The sequence below is a fragment of the Aegilops tauschii genome, chromosome 3, assembly GCF_002575655.3.
Source record: "Aegilops tauschii subsp. strangulata cultivar AL8/78 chromosome 3, Aet v6.0, whole genome shotgun sequence".
NCBI classification, from domain to species: Eukaryota; Viridiplantae; Streptophyta; class Magnoliopsida; order Poales; family Poaceae; genus Aegilops; species Aegilops tauschii.
The window spans coordinates 547,294,506-547,306,776 of record NC_053037.3 but is presented as its reverse complement, the minus strand read 5'-3'; the positions used below and the strand labels follow the sequence as shown (position 1 = coordinate 547,306,776).

General features: G+C 53.3%; 1 protein-coding gene across 1 annotated transcript; it reads left to right on the top strand.

Moving 5' to 3' along the window:
* The first annotated feature begins 1,491 nt into the window (after positions 1–1,491).
* Positions 1,492–3,110, top strand: LOC109782639 (uncharacterized). The gene has a single exon (XM_020341261.3). The coding sequence runs from the start codon at positions 1,736–1,738 to the stop codon at positions 2,900–2,902; it is 1,167 nt and encodes a 388-aa protein (XP_020196850.1). The 5' UTR covers positions 1,492–1,735; the 3' UTR covers positions 2,903–3,110.
* Positions 3,111–12,271: the final 9,161 nt, after the last annotated feature.

Here is a 12,271-nt window from a genome sequence, read left to right as displayed (position 1 = left end):
AGTTGTGGCAGGTGTCTTGCGGCGCCCGCCACTAATTTGGGGTCATGTATAAGCCTTTCCCCAGTAGTGCTATGCGATCGGTTTGAGGGTCGGCGCTGGAGATGCCCTTACCGTTTCTCCTATACTCAATTGCCTTGCCCTGCTGGGCCTCAACCGCGGCGGAGGATGAAATAAATTTAAGTTGGGCGAATTCTTAAGCATAACTTGTTTTATAGAAAATCAAAATAATCAATACAAGCTAACAATGGATAGTAATATTTTTATGCGATTCTAACCAGAATAACCAACCTAAACCATATGATAATAAATCTTTAATGTAGCCTAGAAGACCCAGACAATCTTAATTTGATGGAGATTTTTATGCCTTTTTTTAATTCAGGGGGGCAGTTGTGGCGAGGGTCAATGATTTATCCTGGCAATTGCAAGATCATGGACCATGTGGAGAAGCCCTCCTGGTGGCATCTTTCAGACTGAAAACTGATTAAAATTTTCTTCCGCAAAAGAAAATTAATTAAAACTTTGATTTCCGAATAAAAAATCGATTTTGAAGAATAATGAATCACAGAAGGGAGTAAGCTAGGTGCATTGTAGCACTAGCAACTAGGGCAGCTATGCGTTTGAGCCTCGGCGAGGACATGGGCACGCAAGTTGACTATAGCTACCATCGTGGACAGTATATGCCGAGGCATTTCCCTTTTTTTTATAAGCATAAGCATGCGCGGCGGCGCTCAGCCTGCTCGTGCCGATCAGATTACCGTTTCTCCTATGCTCGACCATCTCGCCCCGCTGGGCCCCAACGTGTTTGAACTTGTTCGACGCGACGTGGCCAGGTCAACATTGGCACACGCAAAACTAGCCTAGGTCGGGCGGTTAAGTAATAAGTTATTCTAGTTGATTATTGTTTCCACCGCCAGCCCGTCAAGAAACTAAACTGGAAGGGAGTTTGACATTCGTCACCAAGCCAACTCGTTTGCCAGCGTACTCCTCGACAGAGACATCATTCTTGAATTTTCACTAGTAGTGTGCAACCTGCGAGGCAGGGCGGCCTCCTGGGCCTGGCGCCGTCCGCATTGAAGCATGCCGTGAGCTGCCTGCGGCCAACTGCAGCCGCGCTGCACCTGCACTGTGGCGCACGTTAACTGACCCGGCACGGACGTCGCCTTGACGCGCCTGCCTGCGGTGCACGGAGGCCTCGCACTGTGGGCTTCATCACGGCCCGATTAACTCTCACCGGCGCAACGTACGTGAACGACTGCCACCTCCGTGCGCCGGGGCGTTTACTGCAGCCACAGCGCGGGACACGCGAGCAGGCACCGGCACGAAGCAGTTGTTTAACTGCGCCGTGACTTTCACCGTGCAGGCTCGATCGGTAATTCGCGGCGGGTGACGTGGAAGGAGAGCCGGGGCGGCGAGGGAGGGGGGCGCGTCACCAGACAAAGATCGCAGAGCGCATATGCGGCCCTGCGGCACGCGAGGCGAGACGTGGAAATCAGGGAGCCAGCAGCCAGCTCCCCACTTGATGTGATTGATGATAAATACGCGTCAAGTCGCTTCATACGCCTCCCTTTCTCGTTCGATCCCCATCCCCATCCCCATCCCCATTCCCTTCTCCTCGCTTCGCAAGCTGCGCCGAGTCCCTCCCATGCCGTCCTGCAGCTAGCTGAGCTAGCTCTCGTGCTTCCCGTCCGAGCCCAGGTCGCGTTCGTGGGGGGCTGCATTGCTCGGCGAGCGAGCGATGGACGTCGTTGTAGGGCTGCCGTCTTCTCCGCCCGACTCCGGCCGCTCCTCGCCGTCCCCGACCGCGTCGCCCGAGTTCGAGTTCTGGATGGTGGGCAAGAACCCGGGCTCCTTCCCCTCCCCCGCCCTGCTCACCGCCGACGAGCTCTTCTCCGGCGGCATTGTGCTCCCGCTCCACACCCTCCAGGCCCCTCCTGCCTGCCCCGACGCCGACCAAGACCAAGACGCCGGGGAAGACGCTGAGGCCGATGCCGACGCCGACGACGTCAACGAGTCCGCCGAGCCGCCGGAGGAAGAAGGGGAGCCTGCCACGCAGGCGCAGCCGCTCGCGGAGGCCTGCGCCGTCCCGACGCCGGACCTCCCCGCGGTCACCTTCAAGTGGAAGGACATCTTCAAGGCCACCGGCGAGTCCAAGGAGCGCGCCAAGAAGGCGGAGCGCCGCGTCAGCAGCGTCAGCGGCAACGCCGAGCTCATCAACATCAACATATGGCCCTTCTCCCGGAGCCGCTCCGCTGGCCACTCTACCTCCGGCGCCGGCGCCGGCGCTAGCAGCAAGGCCAAGGCGACCAGTCCCAGCACCGGCAACGCCAGTGCAGCTGCGGCCAGCGCACCGGCGGCTCCTACCGCGACGGCGGCCGGGCGCAAGGTGAGCAGCGCGCCGTGCTCCCGGAGCAACTCACGCGGCGAGGCCTCCGGGTCGGGGGTGCCGGCCGTCGCCATCGCGGCGGCAGCTGAAAAGGCCGCTGCCCAAGCGCCCGCCACGTCCATGCTGAGGCGGTGGGTTCCCGGCGGCCAGGGCAGAGCAGGCCTGAGCGCGAACGGCATCCGCCTGGGCAGGGCCAGCCCCGTCTGGCAGCTGAGGCGCAACAAGCTACAGCAGCAGCAAGCCGCCGCGGAGCAGAAGCAGAGCAGCAACGCCACCGCCACCGCCAGCGGCAAGAGCAAGGCCGTCCCCGAACAAGACGACGCCGCGACGAGCCAAGGCCAAGCGGACGGCGGCGAAGCAGACAAGGCGACGGCGTCCGCTGCTGCAGATGCAGCGCCGGCGACCGTGAGCGCGCCAGCCGCCGCGTGCCGGAACAACGCGGAAGTCGCCGGCGAGGAGTGCGTGCCGCCGCAGGGGCTGTTCGGCCTCCGCACCTTCTTCTCCAAGAAGGTGTACTGATCCCGACACACCGCGCCATGCGTGGCCGTAGCGCACTCACTGAATGTACATAGGACTCGAGCTGGTACAGGCTCGTCTCTCTCGTCGATCCATTCCGCGACCCCCTCCGCCGCCCGTTCGCTAGCTTAAGCATTCTTTTTCTCTTATCTCTGTACTGTACTACGCATCGCCATGAATGATAGCTCAGCTCAAGCTGCCGTCCTCTCCATCATGAACCGTCCAACTCAATGTCCATGTACCACTAGCTAGCAGCACTAGTAAAACCGTAACACGCAAAAACCCATCGATGTGGCGTGTAACACAAACTCCCGGGTCCCTTGCACGGCGAGACATGGGTTAATGGGGGTTAGTTGAGTGGGAGATGCCAAATGATTCGGGGGCAAAAGGCTGGAAAAGTCAGGGTGGCCTCTGCGGCGCCTGTCCCGCCCGCCGTCCATGCACGCACCGGAACCGGATCGACCGATGGATCGATCGATCGGGGCGGATGGGCAAGCAGCGGCAAGCACGCACTGCTCTGGGCTGCATGCCGCCACGGGCTACGCAACAAGGCGTATGCCGTTGGATGCCTCTGCACATGCGCCTGCTGGCTTGCTAAATCTGCTGGGATCTTGTGTGGTAGCGGCCTGTATTATCGATGTCGATGCGGCACAGCACTCCTCCATCGGCCCCGTGCCCACGCCGTGCTTGTTCTAGGGCGCGCTTGCTCTGGCCACGAGTTGGCTCCTGGCTGTTGGGTCCGGGCCATGCATGCATGCGGACATGCGCTGCTGTCTGCACCATGATGGCAAGAAACAATTTGCTCAGAGCATGGTTAATAGTATAGCTAGCTGCTGGCTATAAGCCAGTGCCATGTCATCTACAGTCCATTTTATAGCCAACATGTATAATAGTAGATTAAAAGAGTGTATTATTTTTTTGTTATGTGGCCCATTTTTCATTCTCACAAAGTGTCTAGAGCACGTGCTAAAGCTGTCTCTTCACAAAGAGCCCGCTTACCTTCTCTCTCCTCTTCTCTTTCCTCCAACTAAGCAGAAATATACTAGTTTATTTCTTATAGCCCGCTGACTCAGCTCTATTATACCTGCTCTCGTGGGACCAATCTCGCTAGATAGATAGGACTAGACGGACCAATCTCGCTAGATAAAATTGTTCTGCTAGTGTGGTGCCGAGCCCGAGCGGTGTAAAATTAAGTAGCCTGTGCATCTGGCGGGGTTGAAGAGTGGATCTCTCCATCTTAACTGTACAGCTAACGAAGCTAGTGGCAACGAGCGAGGTTTATAGCCTTTTGCAGAAGGCAGAGGGACTAGTTGCAAGTAGGGAGCAGGTGGTGGTGATGGTGCCGGGGTAGTACTCCAGATCAACCTTGCTTCGAATTAAAGATTGGTGATGGTTGACAGAGGTTAAAGCGGTGCAGCATCTAGCCGGGAGTGGTGCTAATCGTAATCTAACCTCTCGATTCAGAGGGAGACAGGCACTACTTAGTTAGGTCGAAGAAAATGGCGAGGCGGTAGTACGGCTGCGTGCGCGGGGCGCAGGACGTGCGGCGGCCTGCCTGCCGGCAAGTGGGCCGGCAGCGGCTGACCCCGGCTGCCTGGATGGCCAGTTAACTTACTGCTTGATCGGCTCTACCCCTACGCAGAGTCCAGCCTTCGAGGTGCAACGCAACGTTCGTGCCTGCGCTGCATCTCGCGATTTTTTTCTTTGTGCTGCGGCTTTGCCGATTTTTCCATGGGGGAAAGGGTACGGCCGGGGCCGGGGGCGGAGGAATCAAATCAGCTTTGACGTATCATACGGCCTGCGATTTGGGGAGGGGCGCAGCGCGCGGCAGGGGCGCCCATCCCGAGCGGAGCCGGCGCCTGTGGCCGGCCCGCCCCGACACGGCGAGTGGAGCGGCACCGCGCCGCATTGAGCGGCTGCTGGTTGCAGGGCGGGCGGGGTGGTGGCGGTGCCGTGGACGTGGGGGAGGGTGGCCGCGCGCGGCAGCGCAGAGCGGGGGCCACATGCCATTGTCGAGGTCGGGCTTTGGCTAGGGGAATCGATCGGGACGTGATGGTTGTGTGTTTTCATCGGACGGTTGTGTTTTGTGGCGCCCACGGATTGGACGCCCTGGATCCTCGTCGGGCAGAGTTGGAAAACAAACGGCCAGTTTGGTCCATGGATTTTTTTTTATTTTTTTTTTTGCATCGAGTCCATGGATTAAGAAGGGTGGGAGTAGACTGGCAAATTGCGCCCCAGGATGAAAACGTATGGCACGTTTGCTGGCTTGTATCTAGCTCAACCAGGCCGCACGGTATAAAAATGACATGTTCCATTGCCTCGGCTACATCTATCTTCTGATCCCCGGGCCAGGCTGAGGGGGAGGGTTTTTGGACAGCCAAGCTGTGGCGAGGCACGACTAAGGAAGGGCGGGAGACGGACAAGACGTGTAGAACGTGCCTTAACTCATACCCCATTCTCTTCCCTCACCCCCCGAACCTCATTCACAACTCACTCTCTCACCATCCTTTTGGTGTCTCCGATGGCCGCTACACTGCCGAGCCATTACAATAATGATCATCATTTTTTCTCTCAAGGTAGAAGTAACACCTTACAATAATGATCATTATACTTTTCTCAACTTCATCTAAATACAAATATAGCTCTTGCTATGTACATGAAAAGAACTCTCTATATGATGCTTCTAGCATTGTATCAGGATGTGCAATGATCTAACGTAGCATTTATCTAATGAGCAAATGGCATAGCCATGAAAAAACAATGCTAGCTATAACGATCATGCAAAGCATATGAAAATGCTTTGTTGGAAAAGGCAGTGCCTAGGAGGCGCTTAGGTACGCCTAGGCGCTAGGCAATGACCAAACGCCTCGTCTAGGGCATAAATGGAGGTCTAGACAGGGCAAGCAAGGAATTGTATACCCAAGCAAGAAATCATGCCACATACTGCACTGATATGCCAAACAGGTTATATCCCCAGTCGTGCAGGCGAGAGCCACGCGTGTCTCGTCGCATACGAAAGATACATCATGAATGACCATGAAGTAACATATGATATATTTCCTTATCTATCACCATGTTTGACTACATCATTATTACCTTCCTTATTTATGTAAAAGAGAAATGCCCATTTTTTGCGAAATGGTTTAAGGCCATATACACGGGTCCTCACAAACACCCACTTACAAATAAATAGAAATACATTCAAAATCTTTGAGGTGCTACTTCTTCATGTGCATCCACCGGCGGTGTGCCGTGAGCGTAGCTCGATATCGCCCCTGGGTCTCCACCTTGTCGGAGAATTTTTTTTTTAAACCCAAGAGCTTATAGAGGCACCGGCTGGGAAGTCGTCGATGCTGACCAGAAGACGTCGACAGTCGCGAGAAAACAACATCGATAAGGGCATGTAGAGACTCCAAAGACCATGTCTACCACAAAAGGTGACAGAATCCAGACGGACTCACCGAAAACCTAAACCGACCGGGTCCCATGGAATTCGTCGGAGAGACAACTCCACACGCCCTCCGCTAGTGACAAACACATCAACGAAACGGGGATAGGGTTGGGAGAACAATATTCCTACCCTAGGGCAACGTCGCCGCTTGGCCACCCCAAACCAAACATGAAGACTCCAAAAAAAACCTGGAATAAAATCACCCAGTTGTACGATAGGTCCGGGTATGATGTCGAGATCGGCACCGACCATGGACCAATGCCCTCTTCTTCGACTATCCAACCAAATCGTACCACCAATGAAGACCTCTGCACCAGATCACGTTGGCTACCATCGGCTTCACCAACGTCGTCATTGCGCACCGCCTGATGAAGGCCGCCACTCGAGCACACATCTCCTTCGCCGTCCCACAATAACCCTTCAGCAGTTCCACAAACAGGCCGCCCAATCCGGACCTCCCCGCCACAATCGGTGCCGCGTGGGCTTTGCCCGACGATGCACCCTGACTCGCCCCGACGACGATGGGAAGGGCCGATGACGGGTGGCGGCCGAGGTTTGTTGGTGGCCTACTTCGTCGCTTCACAAAGTTGTTTGTGAGCCTCTTACCGTTCAAGAGATAATACCAATGCTAGCCATCGGATAGCATAAAATGAGCGGCTCACATTAATTAGGGCCATCTTAAAATTCTATATGAAAAGAGAACGTTAAAAATCAGTTCAAGTGCAGAGAGAGCCTTGGCTCAGTGGTTAGGTATGCGGTTGTGCAGCCCAACGACCCGAGTTCAATTCCCAGAATTGACAGGTGATGCACAGGGGTTTTCTCCCGTTTATTGAGGATCAAGCTTGATGTGTGGTGGAACCACTCATCAAGAAATATCTTGATACTCATTCAAAAAAAATTCTGAGGACCATGTTTATCTTGGTACTCATACTAAAATGGTCGTATGCATCCTTAGTTGGTGCAGAGGCCGGGAAGTGAAAATCTCTCCCATTTAAGGGATTAAATTTTTACCGAATTTTTCTGACCCGTCCCCCCGCGTCGTCGGCTCTAGGGCGACTCGGGGGCCAAACCCTAGGCGCCAACGGTCCCCCGCCCCCCTTCTCCTCCTCCCCCGCCGCCGCCGGCAGCCGTCGTCGGGCTTGCCCGCGCGGCAGTAGGCGGCGGCGGGGGCTTCCCCGCGCGCCCGCCTCGACCTCTGGAGAGCCCTCCACCCCGCATCGGGCGCCGCTGCCCGCTTCCCCTGCTCCCTGGTGGCCGCCGAGGCCGGCCCTCTGCGGCGGCTGCCGCCGGCGTTGTCGCCCCGCGCCTGGTCGCCGGGGACGGCTCCGCCGTCAGATCCGGCCGCCTCCGCCCTGGGATCGAGGCCATCTCCGATCTGGCGGCTGGTGGGTCGGGGTTCGCCGGATCCACCAGATCTGGCCAGCGTGGCCTTGCCTCGTCTTGCCCGGCTTGGGTATTCGAGGTGTGGTGCTCCCTGATGGCGGCGGTGCGGGTCGTTCTCCATGTTTTGACGGGATGTGTGCGGTGGGTGGATGCCGGGGCGGCGGCCTCGGGCGGTGTGGACGGCGTTGCCTCTTTGGCGGGCGACGGCCGTGAGTGTTGGTGGTCCGCGACTTCGGCCGTGCGGGCGGCGAGGTCTCGGTGGACGTCTACTACAGTGGGTCGGGGTGCCCCATCACCCGGCGTGCCTGCTTCGATGAAGTCGAACGCCTTCTTCAGCTGCGTGCGCTCCTCTGGCCAGGTCTTTGGCCGAGTGGATGGGATGGGGGCGGGACCGGGGGAAACCCTTGGCCGTCGGCAAAGGCCACGACAATGGCGGCGCCTTTGCTGGGCGTCGGTTCCCTTCTTGGAGGCCTTGTCGAGGTCCGCTCCCATCTTTCACTGTGCTCTTCTTTTAGGCGAAAGCTCTAGTTCCCCTTGTGGGCGACGGCATCGTACCCTCGTCGTGCTCCTTCTTGAAGGCGCCGCCTCGGGTTCCCGGAATCACGGTGGGCGCTTTGCGGTGCGTGTGAGGTGTTTGGCGGCGGCAATGTGTGCAACGTTTCATCTATTCTACCGCCGGTCTTCATCTTGTGGTAGCGCTCCTTCGGCTTGGAGATGGACTGGCATAGGTGGTGGTCGTCATTTGGCATCATGGTGGCGTCGATGGCGGAGGAACCTGCCAAGGTTGGTACCTCAATCTGTTGGGGAACGTAGCAGAAATTCAAAATTTTCCTACGTGTCACCAAGATCAATCTAGGAGATGTTAGCAACGAGTGGGGAGGAGTGCATCTACATACCCTTGTAGATCGCGAGCGGAAGCGTTCAAGAGAACGGGGTTGATGGAGTCGTACTCGTCGTGGTCCAAATCACCGATGATCCTAGCGCCGAACGGACGGCACCTCCGCGTTCAACACACGTACGGAGCGGGGACGTCTCCTCCTTCTTGATCCAGCAAGGGGGAAGGAGAAGTTGATGGAGATCCAGCAGCACGACGGCGTGGTGGTGGAAGTAGCGGGATCCCGGCAGGGCTTCGCCAAGCGCAAGCGGGGAGGAAGAGGTGTCACGGGAGGGAGGGAGGCGCCAGGGCTTGGGGTGCTGCTCCCATGCGCCTCCCCACTATATATAGGGGTGGAGGGGGCTGGTTTCTTGCCCTCCAAGTCCATTGGGGCGTTGGCAAAGGTGGGGGAAAGAAATCCCATCAGTTCCCTTCCCCATCGATTGTTATCCCCCTTTTTTAGGGATCTTGATCTTATCCCTTCGGGATATGATCTTATTCCTTCTAAGGTGGGATCTTGGTGCGCCTTGACCAGGAGTGTGGGGCCTTACCCCCACTACCCACGTTCATGTGGGTCCCCCCATGCAGGTGGGCCCCACTTCGGAACCTTCTAGAACCTTCCCGGTACAATACCGAAAAATCCCGAACATTTTCCGGTGGCCAAAATAGGACTTCCCATATATAAATCTTTACCTCCGGACCATTCCGGAACTCCTCGTGACGTCCGGGATCTCATCCGGGACTCCGAACAACTTTCGGTTAACCGCATACTAATATCTCTACAACTCTAGCGTCACCGAACCTTAAGTGTGTAGACCCTACGGGTTCGGGAGACATGCAGACATGACCGAGACGACTCTCCGGTCAATAACCAACAGCGGGATCTGGATACCCATGTTAGCTCCCACATGTTCCACGATGATCTCATCGGATGAACCATGATGTCGAGGATTCAATCAATCCCGTATACAATTCCCTTTGTCAATCGGTACGTTACTTGCCCGAGATTCGATCGTCGGTATCCCAATACGTTGTTCAATCTCGTTACCGGCAAGTCACTTTACTCGTACCGTAACGCAAGATCCCGTGGCTAACTCCTTAGTCACATTGAGCTCATTATGATGATGCATTACCGAGTGGGCCCAGAGATACCTCTCCGTCATACGGAGTGACAAATCCCAGTCTCGATTCGTGCCAACCCAACAGACACTTTAGGAGATACCTGTAGTGCACCTTTATAGCCACCCAGTTACGTTGTGACGTTTGGTACACCCAAAGCATTCCTACGGTATCCGGGAGTTGCACAATCTCATGGTCTAAGGAAATGATACTTGACATTAGAAAAGCTCTAGCAAACGAACTACACGATCTTGTGCTATGCTTAGGATTGGGTCTTGTCCATCACATCATTCTCCTAATGATGTGATCCCGTTATCAATGACATCCAATGTCCATGGTCAGGAAACCATAACCATCTATTGATCAACGAGCTAGTCAACTAGAGGCTTACTAGGGACATGTTGTGGTCTATGTATTCACACATGTATTACGGTTTCCAGTTAATACAATTATAGCATGAACAACAGACAATTATCATGAACAAGGAAATACAATAATAACCATTTTATTATTGCCTCTAGGGCATATTTCCAACAGTCTCCCACTTGCACTAGAGTCAATAATCTAGTTCACATCACCATGTGATTAACACTCAAAGTTCACATCGCCATGTGACTAATACCCAAGAGTTTACTTGAGTCAATAATCTAGTTCACATCACCATGTGATTAACACTCAATGAGTTCTAGGGTTTGATCATGTTATGCTTACGAGAGAGGTTTTAGTCAACGGGTCTGCAACATTCAGATCCGTGTGTGCTTTACAAATCTCTATGTCATCTTGTAGATGCAGCTACCACGCGCTACTTGGAGCTATTCCAAATAACTGCTCTACTATACGAATCCGGTTCACTACTCAGAGTCATCCGGATTAGTGTCAAAGTTTGCATCGACGTAACCCTTTACGACGAACCCCCTTTCCACCTCCATAATCGAGAAAATTCCTTAGTCCACTAGATACTAAGGATAAGTTCGACCGCTGTCATGTGATCCCTTCCTGGATCACTATTGTACCCCTTGACTAACTCATGGCAAGGCACACTTCAGGTGCGGTACACAGCATAGCATATTGTAGAGCCTACGTCTAAAGCATAGGGGACGACCTTCGTCCTTTCTCTTTCTTCTGCCGTGGTCAGGTCTTGAGTCTTACTCAATACTCACACCTTGTAACACAGCCAAGAACTCCTTCTTTGCTGATCTATTTTGAACTCCTTCAAAATCTTGTCACGGTATGTATTCATTTGAAAGTACTATTAAGCGTTTTTGATCTATCCTTATAGATCTTGATGCTCAATGTTCAAGTAGCTTAATCCAGGTTTTCCATTAAAAACACTTTTCAAATAACCCTGGATGCTTTCCAGAAATTTTACATCATTTCTGATCAACAATATGTTAACAACATATACTCATCAAAAATTCTATAGTGCTCCCACTCACTTCTTTGGAAATACAAGTTTCTCATGAACCTTGTATAAACCCAAAATCTTTGATCATCTCATCAAAGCGTTCATTCCAACTCCGAGATGCTTACTCCAATCCTTAGAAGGATTGCTGGAGCTTTGCATACTTGTTAGCATCTTTCAGGATTGACAAAACCTTCTGGTTGTATCACATACAACCTTTCCTCAAGAAAATCGTCGAGGAAACAATGTTTTGACATCCTATCTGCAAGATTTCATAAATAATGCAGTAACTGCTAATATAATTCTAATAGACTCTTAGCATCGCTACGAGTGAGAAAGTCTCATCACAGTCAACTCCTTGAACTTGCCGGAAAACATCTTAACGACAAGTCGAGCTTTCTTAATGGTGACACTTACCATCATTGTCTGTCTTCCCTTTAAAATCCATCTGTACCCAACAGCCTTACGACCATCAAGTAGTTCTTTCAAAGCCTATACTTTGTTTTCATACATGGATCCTCTCGGATTTTATGGCCTCAAGCCATTCGTCGGAATCCGGGCCCACCATCGCTTCTCCATAGCTCATAGGTTCATTGTTGTCTAGCAACATGACTTCCAAGACAGGATTACGTACCACTCTGAAGTAGTACACATCCTTGTCGTCCTATGAGGTTTGGTAGTGACTTGATATGAAGTTTCATGATCACTATCATAAGCTTCCACTTCAATTGGTGTAGGTGCCACAGGAACAACTTCCTGTGCCCTGCTACACATTAGTTGAAGTGACGGTTCAATGACCTCATCAAGTCTCCACCATCCTCCCACTCAATTCTTTCGAGAGAAACTTTTCCTCGAGAAAGGACCCGTTTCTAGAAACAATCACTTTTGCTTCCAGATCTGAAATAGGAGGTATACCCAACTGTTTTGGGTATTCTATGAAGATGCATTTATCCGCTTTGGGTTCGAGCTTATCAGCCTGAAACTTTTTCACATAAGCGTCGCAGCCCCAAACTTTTAAGAAACGACATCTTAGGTTTCTCTAAACCATAGTTCATACGGTGTCGTCTCAACGGAATTGCGTGGTGCCCTATTTAAAGTGAATGCGGTTATCTCTAATGCCTAACCCATAAACGATAGTTGTAA

What these genes read in the sequence shown, in the direction of transcription:
- LOC109782639 (XM_020341261.3), top strand. Translation starts at nt 1,736, where the DNA reads ATGGACGTCGTTGTAGGGCTGCCGTCTTCTCCGCCCGACTCCGGCCGC.